Source organism: Macaca nemestrina, chromosome 11 (genome assembly GCF_043159975.1).
Source record: "Macaca nemestrina isolate mMacNem1 chromosome 11, mMacNem.hap1, whole genome shotgun sequence".
Lineage (NCBI taxonomy): Eukaryota > Metazoa > Chordata > Mammalia > Primates > Cercopithecidae > Macaca > Macaca nemestrina.
Window position 1 is genome coordinate 49,470,558 of NC_092135.1, and position 17,459 is coordinate 49,488,016.

Sequence of the window (17,459 nt, forward strand, 5' to 3'; positions counted from 1 at the left end):
TTCAAAATTCAGAATTCAAATCCGATGTCACAACATTCCCCCTATCCTATGGCTTCCCATTGGGATAAACATCAAAATCCCTGACACAGACTAGAAGGGGATGAATGGTCTGGCACCAGTCCCCACCTATTCTTTCAACCTCGTGTCATCTGTACTTCCATTGGCCCTGTGTGTCCTGATCCCACAGCCCGTCTTTCAATTCGTAGTCTCATTATCCCTCTTTAAACATGTTGGTCACCCTGAAGGAATGCCCCATGTCCTCCTAACTGACCCAACTTCTGTTCTTCCTTCATATCTCTATAAAATCAGTGCCTTCTCAGAAGAACTTTCTCGATCTCTTTTCATAGCACCATGGATCACTCTCAGACACTCCATTTTTATTCTTTAATGAACATCTAGGTCTCAGTTATCAATGTGAACTCTCTAAAGTCAGGGGCTGTCATGTTTTTTGTTTGTTCTTGAGATGGAGTCTCACTCTGCCGCCCAGCTGGAGTGCAGTGGCACAATCTTGGCTCACTGCAACCTCTGCCTCCTGGGTTCAAACAATTCTCCTGCCTCAGCCTCCCGAGTAGCTGGGATTACAGGCACATGCCACCATGCCAGGCTAATGTTTGTTTTTAGTGGAGACAGGGTTTCACCATGTTGGTCAGGCTGGTCTTGAACTCTGGGCCTTGTGATCCGCCCACCTCAGCCTCCCCAAAGTGCTGGGATTACAGGTGTGAGCTACCGTGCCCAGCCCCATGTCATGTTTTTTCTTCTTCTTTATTCACCATTGTATCTTTAGTGCTTAGCACAATGCCTGGCACACAGTGTGTTTAATAAGTATTTTTAAAAGGATGATTAGGAATTCGATCACTAGTTCCACAATTTTGGTCTCCAGAAACTGTCTTAAATCCACCACTTGGCAATGCATTTTAAGTGATGAGCATGCCTTCCTGTAATGAACTCATTCATCATAAAAAAGTATCTCTGGAAGCTTAAGGGAACCAAGGTCAGATCATTTTTAAGTTATCCATTCTATACAGGAAATAAATAACCTTCTGGAATCCATCATTTCTAAAAGTTTGAAGGGCAGAAAATACGAATAAATCTAAAAATGCCTCAGGTGAGTTAATGAGAGACCACATTGTGAAGAACTTCAAGTTAAAGGAAACAAGTGGTCTGGAATGTGCTGCTAACTTTTCAAATTAAGTTGAAGGAAGACGGTCCTGCCCTTCTTTGATACATAACTGAATGACTATGCGTATTCTTTTGTTTAAGAAACTGCTCCAGCACTTTGGGAGGCCGAGAAAGGTGGATCACCTGAGGTCAGGGGTTTGAGACCAGCCTGGCCAACATGATGCAATCCTGCCTCTCCTAAAAAATACAAAAATCAGCTGAGTTTGTGGCATGTGCTTGTGATCCCAGCTACTTGGGAGGTTGAGGCAGGAGAATCACTTGAACCTGGGAGACAGAGGTTGCAGTGAGCGGAGATCACACCACTGCACTCCAGCCTGGGTGACAGGGTGAGACGAAGGAAGGGAAGGGAAGGGAAGGGAAGGGAAGGGAAGGGAAGGGAAGGAGGGAGGAAGGGAGGGCAAGGCTGGGCGCAGTGGCTCACAGGCTGGGCACGGTGGCTCAAATCTGTAATCCCAGAACTTTGGGAGGCTGAGATGGGTGGATCACCTGAGGTCAGGAGTTCAAGACCAGCCTGGCCAACATGGCGAAAACTTGTCTCTACTAAAAATACAAAAATTAGCCAGGTGTGGCGGCACATGCCTGTAATCCCAGCTACTTGGGAGGCTGATGCAGGAAAATCGCTTGAACCCAGGAGGCGGAGGTTGCAGTGAGCTGAGATTGCACCACTGCACTCCAGCCTGGGCGACAGAGCAAGACTCTGTCTCAAAAAAAAAAAAAAAAAAAAAAAAGTAAGAAACTGCAAACACTGTACACATGAACAAATCTATAGGAAAATTCTGGTAGCACCTTTACCAATGAAAACTTTCTGAAGAAACCTGGCTGTAGGTAGGCAATTAATAATTCTGATAAAATAATAATACAGTAGAGTGCCTACGTACAGAGAGTTGTGTTTTCAGAGCATTGGAAGAAGCCATCAGGCAAAGCAGTGGGGGGCTTGTTTCCTGGGGACACACTTACGTCGCTCTGCAGGTCGTAGGCTTTCCTGGCTTGGATCACATCATTCTGGTCGGGAAGGCAAGACCACTGGTGCAGGTACTGGCGGTAGTCCACATCACTTGCTAGTGCCTGACCTTCTTTGGCAGCGTTGATGGACACCATGTCCCCAGGGATGGAGATCTTGGCTTTGTGGTCGTTGTAGGCCTTTTTGTACAGCCTGTCATTCTGCATCTTCAACACATTTGCTGCCCAAACCAGTTTAGGGTCTTCCTTCGCACTGCGACATCCAATGTAATGGCCTTTCTGTTTCTCATAAGCAGTTTTGTACAGATACTGGTAGATGTGAACAGAAAATAGAAGAGTAATTTTTCCGAACCCACTTTTTCTAGAGAGCCTACTCAAAATAACTCCATCTCCCTTAGTTTACCTTTTCTTGGGGAGGGGGGAATACTGTTTTGATTTAAATTCAAGCCGTAAGTTTTGATACACTGGTTTGTCTTCTATGTCTACGTGCATGAAAACATTGAGAGCACCTCTTAGACAAGAACCGTGTTGCTGGATTATCTCCCAATATAGCCTGGCCCACCTTCGGATGTTTTGTCACACACAAGTACCAATTGTACTTCTTATTACTTTAAATCAAATTAATTCTTTGTTGAAATATGTATTTTTTGTTTTGTTTTGTTTTTTGAGATGGAGTCTCACTCTGTTGCCCAGGCTGGAGTGCAGCGGCGCAATCTCGGCTCACTTGCAACCTCCGCCTTCCGGGTTCAAGTGACTCTCCTGCCTCAGCCTCCCGAGTAGCTGGGATTACAGGCATCCACCACCATGCCCGGCTAATTTTTGTATTTTTAGTAAAAACAGGGTTTCACCATGTTGTCCAGGCTGGTCTCGAACTCCTGACCTCAAGTGATCCACCAGCCTTGGCCTCCCAAAGTGCTGGGATTACAGGCATGAACCACCGTGCCCGGCCTGAAATAATTTTTAATTATAAACTTATTTTAAAATTTTATTTTAAAATGTATAACCCTACCTAAATGGGGAAAAAAATTTTTTTTCTAGCACACATTAAAACAGCCATATAACTATTTAAAAAAAAAACTTGTGCATGTACTACATAAAATTATTATATGAACCACCAGTAGTATGCATGCCACACTTTGAGTAACAACAGAATTCTTTGTACTATGAAATTGAATCTCTTTAAGTACTTGTAAATTAAGTGATATTGTGAAGATATTGAAAAGAAAATCAAAATCTGTGCTTAAATGTAAGAGTTGCAGAACCAAACATAGATTCAAAAGGATCCTCAAATTGTAAGAGTGGTTCTTGGATTTAGGATTTAAAAATATACTAATAACGATGACCCAATCCATTTAAATATAATTCAAAGGGCATTAAGTTAAACTCCCTCTGTTTCTACTAGTTAGTGTTTGTTCCAGTTGGGCAAGGAGGAGCTCTTACATCACTGGCAATATCCCTGGAAGCCTTGGCATGCTGGATCCCAATGGCATCTGCTCGCAAGTCATAACCAGTCATCTTGACATCTTCCCAAGCTTGCTGGTAGTGTTTCTGAAAACAGAGTGCAATATCACAGTCAATCTGAAGAGGGCGCAACTGAGTCAGCGTTACTGATGTATATTAAAATAGTAACAGTTACACTGAACATTAATCTCTCCTTAAGATTTGTAAAAGAGTCTGGTTTCATATTGAGCTTGAATTCCAGTAGATTTTTAATGACTTTTAGTAAAGCTCTCTCCCAATAATTATTTTTTGAAGAAGGAAACTTAGGAGATAATAACTCATGTAAAAATCAGAAAAAAATATATATTGTTTGGCTTTTACAAGGAAAAAGCAATGATGGATGGCCTACTAAAAAATGAGAACTAGATATTATTCTATGTGTATCTATAAGTTTTATGCTGTGTTTTTGGAGAAACCATTCCATTTTTCCTTCCAACAAACATTGAGATGTACGGTATACAGACACATGCAGACCCACACAGCTACTTATTAACTTAAAGACTAGAAATAAAAGGAATGGGAATAAAATGCCTTTTGCCAAACTCTCTTTGGGGTATATGATAAAAGGTCTGGTTAGGCAGAGAGCACTCTGAAAAGCAAACGATGTGTGCTGCCTTACATTGCTGATCTGCAGAGCATTGATTTTGGATTGCAGCATCAAGGGAGTGTCAGCCGGCACGTTCACATTAGCCTTCTCTTTCTCCCAGGCATCGCGATACAATGGCTGGTAAAAATGAAAAACAGTGGAATGGTTGATTAGTGAATAAGTCAATCACCACATAAACGAAATTATAAAAGTCATAAAACATACTAGAATAAATGGATGATGAATCAAATTATAAGTGAATTTTATAATAAATTAAAACTAACATTGTAAGTAAATTAAAATTTTTAAGTAAGATTAAATCAGCAAATCTAATTTTATATTTAAATAATAAGTAAAATGAAAAGTTCCTTTTGGATGTTCTCCGATATAAACGTAGATTATACGTGGCATAAGCCACTGCACCTGGCCTCATTTGCACTTTTATTTAAAAGGTGCCAATAGTGACTTCAAAAGGAACACATTTACGTGTGATACAACATAATTTAAAATGAGTCAGAAATATGGTAGTAAAATTAATCCTTTTCCATTTACTCACATCTAATTATCTGATGGGTGACTCCACATTGCAGATAGCTCTGATGATCCCCATTGCTATGCGGGACCTAGATGTTTTTGGTCTGAACAACTGCCATAATGTCTAATATTGGGGTTGTCCCTAGACTTCTCAACCTATTTCAAGCAACGAAGAAGTGGCAATTTTGTGATTATAGCACTAAGTGGTGGGCCTGTATCACGGTCTGGATCTCCAAATGTGATCAAAGTGTGTATCAGGGTGTGCAGAACATGAAGATGCCCACCACATGTGCATTGACCAAACACTTAGCAAAGCAAATGAGATGCAGTGGCTGCTAAGAGATTGACTACACAAAGATCTATCTGGATACATGCGTGTTTCAGATCCTGACGCTGACATGAAGAGTCTGAAGTTCACGTTTAAAATTCTTCTTGACTGAGATTTCTTCCATTTGTCTGAAAACATCATCCACCTGGGCTTACCTCACTAATCTGTACAGCATTGATCTTTGCCTGGATTACTTCCGGGGTGTCAACAATGCTGGTAAATTTGAGGGCCTCAGGCTTTATACGATACAACCTTTCATTCAAGAGATTCTGGGCATTCTTCACTCTCATCACTTCCACAGAACCCTCTGGCAACCATCCGATACCCTTCAGCCATTCCAGGTCTGACTTGTACAAGTTCTACATGAAGGATAGGAACACAGAGTGGGGAAGAGTCAAAGTTGCCTATAGGAGTTCGATGCTTGCAAACCACACACCACCTCTATTTAAATCAGTTAGCTGGCTAGTCTCATAAAACTCAAGGATCAACATTAAATGTTAATATTGGGTGTTATCTCTATGGCACACACAGGAGAAGTTTAGAGTATCCTGCAGGAATTGGAACAGGGCTCACAAGTGGCACTTGGTGGAATGGCAGCCAGCAATGGCACGTAACTTTGTATGCTTGGATTAGTTTCTATACTCATCACTTGAAGTCTGCCTTTTATGTACCACTGGGAATAACATCAGTTGGATTTTAGGAGGTAAAGAACCTTAGATGTATGCATAATGAGAAAAAAAATACATACCTATATCTATATCCACCCTGTCCCCCATCTCTGTCTTTTTCTGTGTCAAGTAAACATGAAATCCAACATTTCCTTATGCTTACATCTACTTCTGAAATATACATCTGATTATGCGAAGGTAATGGCTCAGAGCAGCTGCAACTGATATTTTCTACCTAATTACATAGAATAAGAGACTGATTTTCATCTCGGTGAATAAGGTCTTGCTACCATAAGGAGGAGTCCTCTTTAAGATAGAAAATGTTTGGGGAAAACTCTGCTACCATGAATTGTACAGAATATGTTAGGTTCTATTAAGATTACCATTTAAATTATGCCTCTGGGGAATGCACTGGGATTAAACACACAAATACACATCTCCCCAGGGTCTGGTGATAATATACGCACATCGCTCTGCAGGTCATAGGCTTTCTTGGCCTGGATCACGTCGTTCTGATCTGGCAGACACGTCCACTGGTGCAGATAATTGCGATAATCAATGTCGCTAACCAGGACCTGGCATTTCTTGGCTTGAACAATTGACATCATGTCCAACGGTGTGTTGTGAATTCCTTTGGACTTCTCATAAGCTTTCTTATATTCTCTCTCACTCTGGATCTTGGCAGCATGTATAGACCACACCAACTTGGGGTCATCTTGTAGGGTCCGGAAACCCACGTGGTGGCCCAGTTGCTTACGGTAACCTTCTTTGTATTTGTACTAAAGTAGTAAGAAGTCAGATAAAAAAGACATATGAAAATAATGTATTAAGAGGGGTTTTCTTTAAATGGTTTCAGAATGTTTTCTCAGCCTTGGTATAAATTGGCTCAACATTGGCCGTCATTATACATTTCAGTTCACATTAAAGGAGTTAGATAATACGATTTTAGGCAGTTTCAGAGAGGACATGAGTAAATCAGGAGATGGTATGGTGAACAAGAGTAATAAAAACAATAGCTAACATTTACTAAGTAATTACTCTATGCCAGACACTATTATGACTACTTCAAATGTGTTGGGTAGATCCCTGTGAAACTACTGTGTTTTTCGGTCAAAAAATCATTGACTGGCGGCAATTATGATCACAGTTCATTGTCACAATGTCTCTATGAGGTAGATACTATTATTAACATATATTCCAGGTGGGGAAAACAAGGCACAAGTGATAATCTCCATGACCAAGTTTCCCTGACAAGTGCAACATTAGGTCAAATGATCTCCTAAGAGAACTGAAGGAACCTCAGGTACGGAGAGGTCACATGTGTGTGTTTTTGGAAACAGATACGAAAGATGCATGTTTCAAGGACGGAAAGCAAGGTTGTAGCTTGAATCAGAAGATAACAACAAAAGTTCTGTGGACAAGAGTTTCCATCTGATGAGTGTCTTAGGACTAGGGTAAGATGGTTTCTGTTTCTTTCCTATGTTTGGACAACGTAGGCAAGTTTGAACAAAGAGAGAGAAAACTGGGAATAAAGCAGATAACGTGGACCAGCTATGGTTATTAGAGGCAAAAATGAAGAATGAGGAGGAGGAAACAAGCAGCTACATGACAAAAAGCAGAGAAGAACTCAGAGAAAGGGAACAAGGTGACTTAAAGAGTTGGAGCTGGGGGCAGGGTAGGCTTGGTAGCATAATTATTTTATTTTTATTGAGATGCAGTTTCACTCCTGTTGCCCAGGTTGGAGTGCAATGGTGCGATCTCACTGCAACCTCTGCCTCCCGGGTTCAAGCGATTCTCCTGCCTCAGCCTCCTGAGTAGCTGGGATTACAGGCTCCTGTCACAAAGCCCAGCTAATCTGTTTGTTTGTTTGTATTTTTAGTAGAGACGAGGTTTCACCATGTTGGCCAGGCTGGTCTTGAACTCCTGACCTCAGGTGATCTGCCTGCCTCAGCTTCCCAAAGTGCTGGGATTACAGGCGTGAGCCACCATGCCCAGCTGGTAGCATAATTATTTTGACCACTAGTAAGTTTTAAAATTAGAATTAAATGAACTTCAAAAGATTACTAAGAGTATTCTACATAAGCCTCCAGTATAAAATCTTGCATATAAATGTGATTTCAGTCTTAAGTCTTATATGAAACTATCATCTGTGATTTATATTTGTGGAGAATGTCAGAAATATTTTAGAGATAAAATGACATTGTACTGGGCCCTGAATTTTCCCAGGAATTTAATACAGACTCTTCATGATGTTTTGTTTCTACTTTGTAACAGTATCAAAGTAAATTTACACATATACCTCATCTATGCTAACTTTAATGTTTTCCATTCCATTTTAGTATTTTCAAATAGAGAAAGCTTCTAACACAGGATGAGATGCAATTATTTACACAGATTTTTTTTAAACACAAAATTCTTGAAAAATAGTCTCCCTGCTTGTTTTGTAGAGGAGAAAAACCGCAAGAAAAAAGAAGGAAGCGTACCTCACTGGCAATTTCTCTGGAGGCTTTGGCATGCTTGATTTCAATGGCATCTGCCCTTATGTCATAGCCTTTCTGCTTGGACTCATTCCAGTCTTTTTGGTAGAGTTTCTATAGGGGGAAAATATAGGTTTGTTTACAAGAATGGAAAACTAAGCAAATATACTCAAATTTGTCATAATATAAATCATACTGTAATGTACTCAGTATAAGAAAAAAGCATTCATTTCCGGGTTCTTCTGGTTGTTGTCCATTTCCTTTGTGGTGTACAGGATACTTCCGGTTAAAATTTCAAAGCTAAACATCAAACTCTATTAATGTTTGAATATTTGCATCCATCACAATATGGTATGCGTTTGAAAATATCCCACTACAAGTACATGGAACCTAAGGATTAGTGGGGAAGCCAGAGAACCTTTATCAAGGTATCGGGTAAGATCTGATAAGATTTTTCTCCCCCTAATTTTGCCCTTTGACTTCAGAAGTTTCTGCTAAAGGGTTGTGACATAGATATCATATATAGCCTGCCATTTGGATGTAATTAAAAATGGTCTTTTGTCTTTCTTATGGCCTTGATGTCAAATGATAAAGTCCTGGATCAATTTAAAAAACCTAAGATGATAACAGAGACTGTTAAGAGTGAAGGAGGACACCAAAAGGATTCAGGTGTCCCAACTCCTGCAGTCTAGGCACCCAGTGGTGTACCCAAGCACACAGTTAAGAGAGAGGAATTCCATTCATATTGCATTGGGACTGGTAGCTAAAGAGAAAATGTCTAGCACCAAAAGCCACAAACATTGCAAGGTAGGTAATTTGTCTGCTGTAACACTCTCCATGAGCGGACAGATATTGCCTATAAAGGCTTCTACACTTCATGTTCGTGCCACTTACATTGCTGATTTGCAAGGCATTGATGTGGGCCTGCAGCATCTCCGGAGTATCAGAAGGAATGGTGATGTTGCTTTTATCTTTATTCCAGGCTTCTTGATACAGTTTCTGTGGAGAGAAGGGAAACGGGAAATCAATATCTGAAACATTAAGTCTTAGCTACTGTTTAGCTAATAGTTAGCTAATGTAAGCCTTGACTAACTACTCAATCTGGAAAAATGTTTTTACATATGTTTATAATGGTTAATTTTATGTGTCAACTTGGCTGGGGCACAGTACCCAGACATTTAGTCAAACATTATTTTAGGTGTTTGTGTGAAAGTATTGTTAGAATGAAGTTAACATTTAAATCAGTAGATTCCAAGTAAAGCAGACTACCCTTCATGATGTGGGTGAGCCTCATCTAATTAGTTGAAGACCTTGATAGAAAAGACAAACCTCCCCCGTAAAAAGGAATTCTGCCAGCAGATGGCCTTTGGGTTTGAATTGCAACACATCCCTCAGTCTCCAGCCGGTTGGCTTACCCTGCAGGCTTTGGACTTGCCAGCCTTTATGATCTCAGGAGCCAATTCCTTAAAGTCTGTCTCTTTCTGTGTGTGTGTGTGTACACACACACACACACACACACACACACACACACACACACACCCTATTGGTTCTGTTTCTCTAGAGAATCGGGACTAATACAATGTTCTATTATTACGTAGCATGACACTACATGTCTCAGTATTTAATATGAGGTCAACAAATATTTGTGTTCCTGAGTTGCCATGGAGTGACCTTTTCATTGCAGTGCTTCAAAGTGTGTATGTGTGGTAGAAGAAAGGCCTGTTGGTGTTGGTCACAGTTCCATTTTCAGTGTGCCTTCACTAGTGAAGACATTTTTAGAGTTGCTCCTCTCACCAAAATTCTTTGAAGAAGTCCAGTCTATGGACTCGGTTTGGGTGGTATCATTGGAAAACAGAACCCAGAACCAGGAAAGCTTGATAGTAGGATGGTTCTTACCTCACTTATTTGCAGAGAATTGGCTTTTGCCAGGACAACTTCGGGAGTGTCAACAATGCTGGTGAATGACAAAGCTTCTGGTCGTGTCCTATAGAGTCTTTCATTCAGGAGGTCTTGAGCAACCTTCACTCTGTTCATTTCCACCGAGCCTTCTGGCATCCAGCCGATGCCACGCAACCACTCCAGGTCTGCCTTATACACACTCTATAAAGAAGATGTCAGACAAAAATACCATTTCTGACCAACACAGTGAAACCCCACCTATACTAAAAATAAAAAATTATCCGGGCATGGTGGCGCATGCCTGTAATCCCAGCTACTTGGGAGGCTGAGGCAGGAGAATCGCTTGAACCCAGGAGGCAGAGGTTGCAATGAGCCGAGATCTTGCCATTGCACTCCAGCCTGGGCAACAAGAGCGAAACTCCATCTCAAAAAAAAAAAAAACAACAACAACAAAAATTTTAAGCGTTAGACATACCAATCCTTAGCTGAAAAATAAAGCACATGGGGTTGAAGGGATGATAAATGCAGGAGACTGTACTTCCAAAAAAGTAAGACCTGAGATCTCACATGATTCAGGGTTTTTAACATTGATGACAGAAGTAATTTGCAAAAACATAATTATTTATACTAGCCATGAATAACATATAGTAATAATGCTGAATTTCATATAATTATTTGATATTTCAAAAAATTTTATAATTGAAAATTTTTAAAGAAAAATTTTGCTGAATTGGATTCCATTTTAATCCTGTGATATTGACCCAAGGAAATGCTGTTTAGTGTTTTGGAGCTAGCATAATAGCATCAATTATTTTAAAAACATTCAGATGATTTATATTTGTCTGAAATATGTTTTCATTGCCAGAAGTTACAAATGACATGGAAAAAAAATTCTGGAATCTAGGCTGGGGAGAAAAGGACATGACCTCACTAAGGCTCATCTCTATTTTTGCTTCCCACTACATAACTACTAAAGATGGATTTTATATTAAACAATATGAATGGTACCCCCCAGCCCCACCCCCGGGTTTGTGCAGTGCACGGCCCAGGGGGCTGTCCACAGAGGCACTGACTGGACAATGAACAAATGTACGTCTTCTCCTTCCCCCTTTCCCAAAATTCATATTACGTACATCACTCTGCAGATCATAGGCCTTCTTTGCTTGGATAATGTCGTTTTGATCGGGCATGCATGTCCAGTGATGCAGGTAATTGCGATAATCAATGTCACTGACCAAAGTCTGACATTTCTTGGCCAGCAAAATGCCTAACATGTCCACTGGGCTAGAGAACTTGGTCTTCCACTTCTGGAATTCCTTCTTGTACTCCCTTTCACTTTGAATTTTTCCTGCATGTATGGCACACATAATCTTGGGATCATCTTCAATGCTCTGGGCTCCAATGTGGTGGCCTTTCTGTTTCTCATAGGCTTCCTTGTATTTGTACTAAAATGCCAGAAATACAGATGGAGACATGCAGTTTTAAAACCATGCTCATGCTGACAATTACAGACAACATGAAATGGACAAGAATTTTATTTTACAAATATTTTGGCATTTCTGAACTATTATATTTAAAAGCAATGTTTTATACTGTTATAAAAATAATTGTAATCATGTATCTTCATTGGTGAAAGCATTCCCTGTAGCAACTCTAACTATAATGCCAAAATGTATTTTTATTCTCTGTAACAACAAAGGGAATGGTCTTGGGAGGTAGGAAGTAGGACAGGAAGGTACATGTGGAAATAACTACAGAGTGTGGTCCACCAGCCACCCTCTGGGTTGTTCAGCATGGTGGAGACCACAGAGGGTTAGATGGAAGGTACTCACGTCACTGGCAATGTCCCTGGAGGCCTTGGCACTTTTGATGGAAATAGCATCTGCTCTCAGATCATAGTCCTTCATCTTTGATTCATCCCATCCCTTGGTGTAAAGTTTCTAGGGAAGGGATAATAGATGACAGAAAATAAGAGTGTTTGAGGAAGGTAATAGGCCAGTTCCAGAAAGGAAACTGTTACAGTGGAAAAAGCATTTTAATTACTCTTAGAAAGGTTTAAGCAACAATCAGGAAATCTCTTACTTGGCTGATATTGGCAGAATTACTCTTGGCCAACAGGATTTCTGGGGTGTCTGGCATCACGTGGATGGAGGTTTTGTCAGCATCCCAAGCTTCGGTGTATAAATGCTACAGGGCAGGGCGGGGTGGGGCATGGGGAGAAGGAGTATAAGACCTTTTGTTAAAGCCAATAACATCATTACAGTTGTTAGCAAATTTAACTTGCATTTAACTATACAATAGCTCTTTCTAATGCTTGTGGGAGGTGAGGGAAGTAAAAGGGTCATGGGGAAAGTAAAACATAGCAATATTTAAATAGCTGTACAATGGTTTCATAATTAATATGATGCAATATAATGGTTACTATTAGTGATTCTTTTCATCCAGTGAATCACAAGCTTATTCAGACATCCAAAGATGGAGCTCAGTTGTAGAACTATGAGACAGTAGAAATCCCTAGACTTCAGAGTCAATCCCAAGTGCAAACCCAACTGTACTATTTCCAAGCTGTGTGATCTTGAGAAAGGTACATAACCCTTCACATTCCTCATTTCTGAGAGGGGGATAATCTTTCTTTTTTATTTAGTATTTTTTGAAGATGATCCATAACATATATAAAATGCCCAAGTCACAGCAGATACTCAACGATTTTTTGGTGATTCCTATTGGTGTTATCATCATGGTTGCTATTGATGGATATAAAAGAGTTTCTGGAGTTGTATACCCCAGACTCTGGAGTTTTCTGTCTGAAGCCACTTTCATATTTGTACTGAGCACTCAATTGTACTAGCCTAATGATTGGAAGGTTTCCAGGCAGGTGTTGGAGAATTCAAGTTCAAGTCAATCTAAAATATGCATATTAAGGGCTGACGCATTGGATAAAAATAGATTGATGAAACTTTGGATGAAACAAATGATCATCTATCTTGTGTAATAAAACTGAAAGCAGAAATAGCAGCTAGCTTTCAAAAGTGGATTTCCATAACCTAATGTGGAGGAGCAACCCAAGCAACCAATTTGAATGTATACCAGCATTGCTATGAAACACTATGTGTTTCCCAGCCTCAGAATGAAATGTAAAATGGCTTATATTCCTTACCAGATGGCTAAAGACACGTAAGTGGCCTGAATCTGCTCTGCCTAGGAGAATGTGTAATGAAGGGTAATGCATTTGTGATGTTTCCAGGTCACTGCTCAGAAGGGTGACTGTATCACTCCAGGGAAATCATTCCAGGCTTATTCAGACATCCAAAGATGGATCTCAGTTATAGAACTATGAGACAGTAGAAATCCCTAGACTTCAGAGAATTAGGGGGCAGGGTATTGAGAAGAGCACACAGGGTCACCTTTAATTCAAGCAGACGCTCTGTTAAAGGGCTGCATGAGAATTAGGCCTATGACACCTCCTTTCTCAGGGAACCCTTAGGGAATTTCCTACTTTATGAGCCAAATCTGTGGAAGGTATGATTCTGGCAACAGGAAACAGCTGGAGACTCACCTTGCTCATTGTCAGGGCATTATTCTTTGCGAGGACAATTTCCGGAGTGTCTGCAATGCATGTGAATTTGAGCTGGTCTCTAGGCTGGCGATACTTCCTGTCACTCAGGATTTCTCCAGCTCTCTTCACCTTCTCGACCTCTACAGAGCCAATGGGAACCCATCCTATTCCTCTCAGCCACTCAAGGTCAGATTTGTAAATAGCCTGAAAATGAAATAATGTCAAATATTTATAGATGTCACCTAGACAGCCTGGTGCCTGACTTAACATACATGGATAATGTATAAGTCTGAATCTTATTTTCGTAAATTTCTGGGAAGACCCACAGGATTGCTTTACTTTGGTTTAGAATGGCTAGTTAAATGCCTGGCTCCTGAAGGTAGCCAATATTTACTGTTTTAAAGACTCACAGAAATCTCTTTAATGCTATTCATTTTCAGCGATACAAAACTACTTTAAGGAAATTACTGCCTGCCTCCTGAAGCAAAGTGTTTCTTCTCTGATTTGATGGCCCCTACTTCCTCTTATGGAAACCGTACTGGGTTGCAATACAGTTGGCTCCTATGTTGTTGGGCAGTGGCTTTCACAGCTTGTCTTGGCATATAGAGAAGAAATGTGCATTACTGGTTGACCACATGTTGCATTAATGTGTTTTTTGGGGGATAAAAAGACATCTTTTTTCGTATGTTTCTATGTACACACTTCCAAGTCAAAGAGTACATCTCTTTTTACTCATATTTATCTTATCCTCCATCCTCTTTCTTGTATTAGAATTCAAGTGAACAAATACATTTTTTTTTCTTTCATTTTCTTCTTTGAATATAAACAATTGGTTGAAGGGAAATTTTTCTTGTAAGGAAGGGTAACAATTCTTTTTGTTTTTATAGCTTTTGGGGAATCTCTCTTTTTTTAACTGTCACTGCTTTTATCATTCTTCCAAAAGTGCTTGATTTAATCAGAGCTTGATTAAAACAAGGAGCTACCATATCAATGAGGTAATATTTGAGTCTCCAAAGGACTCTATTGGCCAACAACAGAAGTGTCTAACATATTTCTAGGGAGCTATTGTTCTCAGGTTTCTTAGACAAATTGTCTTAATAGGTATAATTCATTTTTAAACTTCCTTTCAGAAGTTACAATAGATAATTCCTATAAGTTAAATAGACACAAAATTATAATGCAATTGATTCATTTGGAAAATTAGGTTGTTTAGAACATGAATTCTTAACTTGGCATCAGTGAACTTCGATAGAAAAAATATGTAACATCCTCTCATTTTCATTAACCTCTAACTGAAATATAGCATTTCATTCCATTATAAGTATTACATTATAGTAGTATTCACACTATACCTGACTTTGTCAGCTTTAGAAATCTCAAATCTTTTTATGTCCTATTATAGTTTGATATAGTTTGGCTCTGCATCTTCATCCAGATCTCATGATGAATTGTAATCCTCGATGTTGGAGGAGGAGCCTGGCGGTAGGTGATTGGATCATGGAGGGGGACTTCCCCCTTGGATAGTGAATTCTCATGAGATCTGGGTGTTTAAAAGTGTGTAGCACTTCCCCCTTTGCTCTCTCTCTCCTGTTCCGCCATGTGAAGATGTGCTTGCTTCCCCTTCACCTTCCATCATGATTGTAAGTTTCCTGAGGCCTCTCCAGCCATGCTCCAGTACAGCCTATGGAACTGTGAGTCAATTAAATCTCTTTTCTTCATAAATTACCCAGTCTCAGGTAGTTCTTTCTAGCAATGTGAGAACAGACTAATACGAGTTGTTGCTGATGTCTTAAAAGTATTTATGCTCATCACTTCTTTGAAATTAGTTATTACAGTCACTGCTAGAACTTTTTACTTAATGTGTTAATGAAAAGCACATTACAGGTTTGGTTTAATACTTTGATAATGATATTTCAATATGATTGGTTTATTTTGAAATTAAACACATATTTTATTTTGTGCATTTCAGAACATTATCCTAAAGAGGTGTCTGTAGGTTTCACCAGACTGGAAAGATTCCATGGCCAAAAGAGTTAGAATGCTTTTCTAAACCATTACTGAAGAATATTAGAGCCACTCACATCACTCTGCAGGTCATAGGCCTTCCGAGCCTGAATGACATCGTTCTGATCAGGCAGGCAGATCCATTCATGCAGGGGATGCCTGTAATCTATGTCGCTTACAAGGATCTGACACTTCTTGGCCGTAACCATCCCTAGCATGTCCACTGGGCTGCTGAACTTGGTCTTCCACTTCTCAAAGTCTTTCTTGTACTCCCTGTCACTCTGGATCTTGGCCGCGTGGATGGACCACAGCATCTTCGGGTCATCCTCAATGTTCCGGGCCCCAATGTGGTGGCCAAGCTGTTTGCGGTAGCCTTCCTTGTACTTGTACTAAAGAAAAGAGATAAGAGTATAATGACAAGAACATCTTACATAATCATGTTTCATAGGTTCACACACATATTGTTTCTTTTTCTTTTCCCCATAACTATTGTGAAGGAGAAAGGTGAATATCATCAACCCTATTTTTAAAAGTCAAAACCTGAACCTAGCAGAGGTTTAGTGATTTGCACAGTCACACCACAAGCAGGTGGCAGCATGAGCCTAGAATGAAGAGCTTCTCGTTCCTAATATTTTTCCTCCTCATTATACCACACTGCTTAGTTTACCTTTGATTCCTTAACAAGTAGAGGTAAATATATTGTACAATCTAATGGAGTATCTACTTAAAGACATAGTTATTTTCCCAAAACTGTTTGACATTAAGAAAATTTTAGAATAGTTCCCTTATTAGAACTTATAATAGACTTCTCAGTCAAGGATATGTGTTACATTTAGATAGAGTTTATGTGTCGCCAGGAAATGACTCTTATTAGCCTATCAACACCACTGAGCTTTCACTATGAGTCAGCTTTTCTACCTTTAAGATTCAAGAATAACACATTATGGTCCATTTCACCATGAGACGATTATGGTGTGGGCTTCTCCAGCTTAACAGCAAGAAAAGTTTTGATAATAGGGCGTGTGTCCTTAACCTTGGCAAAATAAACTTCTAAATTGATTGAGATCTGTTTCAGATACTTTTTAGTTTACAGAAGGAATGAAGCATATGTCTAAGGCATGAGGCCCTTGCAGAAGAGGGAAAGTCTGGATTTGAGTCCTAAGGAGGCTTGTTGTAGAATGAGGACACTGGGAACCCTTAGGAGGTGTTTCGCATGTGAAGAAAAGTAGAGAAGAGGCGAGAGCGTGCTGAGAAAAAGCTTTGCTTACTTCGCCCGCTTTTCTTGTGTCCAGTGAGGGACATCTCACCAATTAGGAGTTACAAAGGACAAAACAAATCTCTAAAACGTATCCATCTAGTTTTCTTTTAATGCCAGAATAAATAAATAGAAGTAGTAAGAGTTTACATGTATATTGGCTGTTTCCCACATGTTATTTAAAGGGAATAAATTAATCCCTTTAATTTCACAAACATCTAGGTCAACTGCTGTTCAATTTCCTATGTATTTATTGTTTTGGGTTTTTTTTTTTTTTTTTTTGAAGATGCAGTGTTCAATTTCTGAGGCTCAAAAATATGAACCCATTTTTGGTGTCCATCAAATGCTTTTTTAAAAATAGTGTGTCTCTATTTTTGATTGATTGACAGGTATAATGGGTCTAGAATTTTGTACTTTTCTTTCTTTTTTTCCATTTACAATTTTGTATAGGGAAAAATCACCAAAGGGAATTGAGACCTGTAGGGGTAGCTAAATTTCTGGCAAGAAAAATTC

At 39.7% G+C, this 17,459-nt stretch overlaps 1 protein-coding gene across 17 annotated transcripts in view; it reads right to left on the bottom strand.

Annotated features, from left to right (window-relative positions):
- The window catches only part of LOC105492667 (nebulin), a 224,230-nt gene that overhangs the window by 93,039 nt on the left and 113,732 nt on the right, over positions 1–17,459 (bottom strand). For all 17 annotated transcript variants that reach the window (XM_071072745.1, XM_071072760.1, XM_071072759.1 and 14 more), the window contains exons 77-89: positions 15,769–16,080; positions 13,688–13,891; positions 12,214–12,318; positions 11,964–12,071; positions 11,265–11,576; positions 10,129–10,332; positions 9,127–9,231; positions 8,239–8,346; positions 6,223–6,534; positions 5,243–5,446; positions 4,259–4,363; positions 3,580–3,687; positions 2,137–2,448 (exon numbers count right to left, since the gene is read on the bottom strand). In XM_071072745.1, coding sequence (XP_070928846.1) covers positions 2,137–2,448; positions 3,580–3,687; positions 4,259–4,363; positions 5,243–5,446; positions 6,223–6,534; positions 8,239–8,346; positions 9,127–9,231; positions 10,129–10,332; positions 11,265–11,576; positions 11,964–12,071; positions 12,214–12,318; positions 13,688–13,891; positions 15,769–16,080 — 2,499 coding nt within the window. The remainder of the gene's footprint in view (positions 1–2,136; positions 2,449–3,579; positions 3,688–4,258; positions 4,364–5,242; positions 5,447–6,222; positions 6,535–8,238; positions 8,347–9,126; positions 9,232–10,128; positions 10,333–11,264; positions 11,577–11,963; positions 12,072–12,213; positions 12,319–13,687; positions 13,892–15,768; positions 16,081–17,459) is intronic.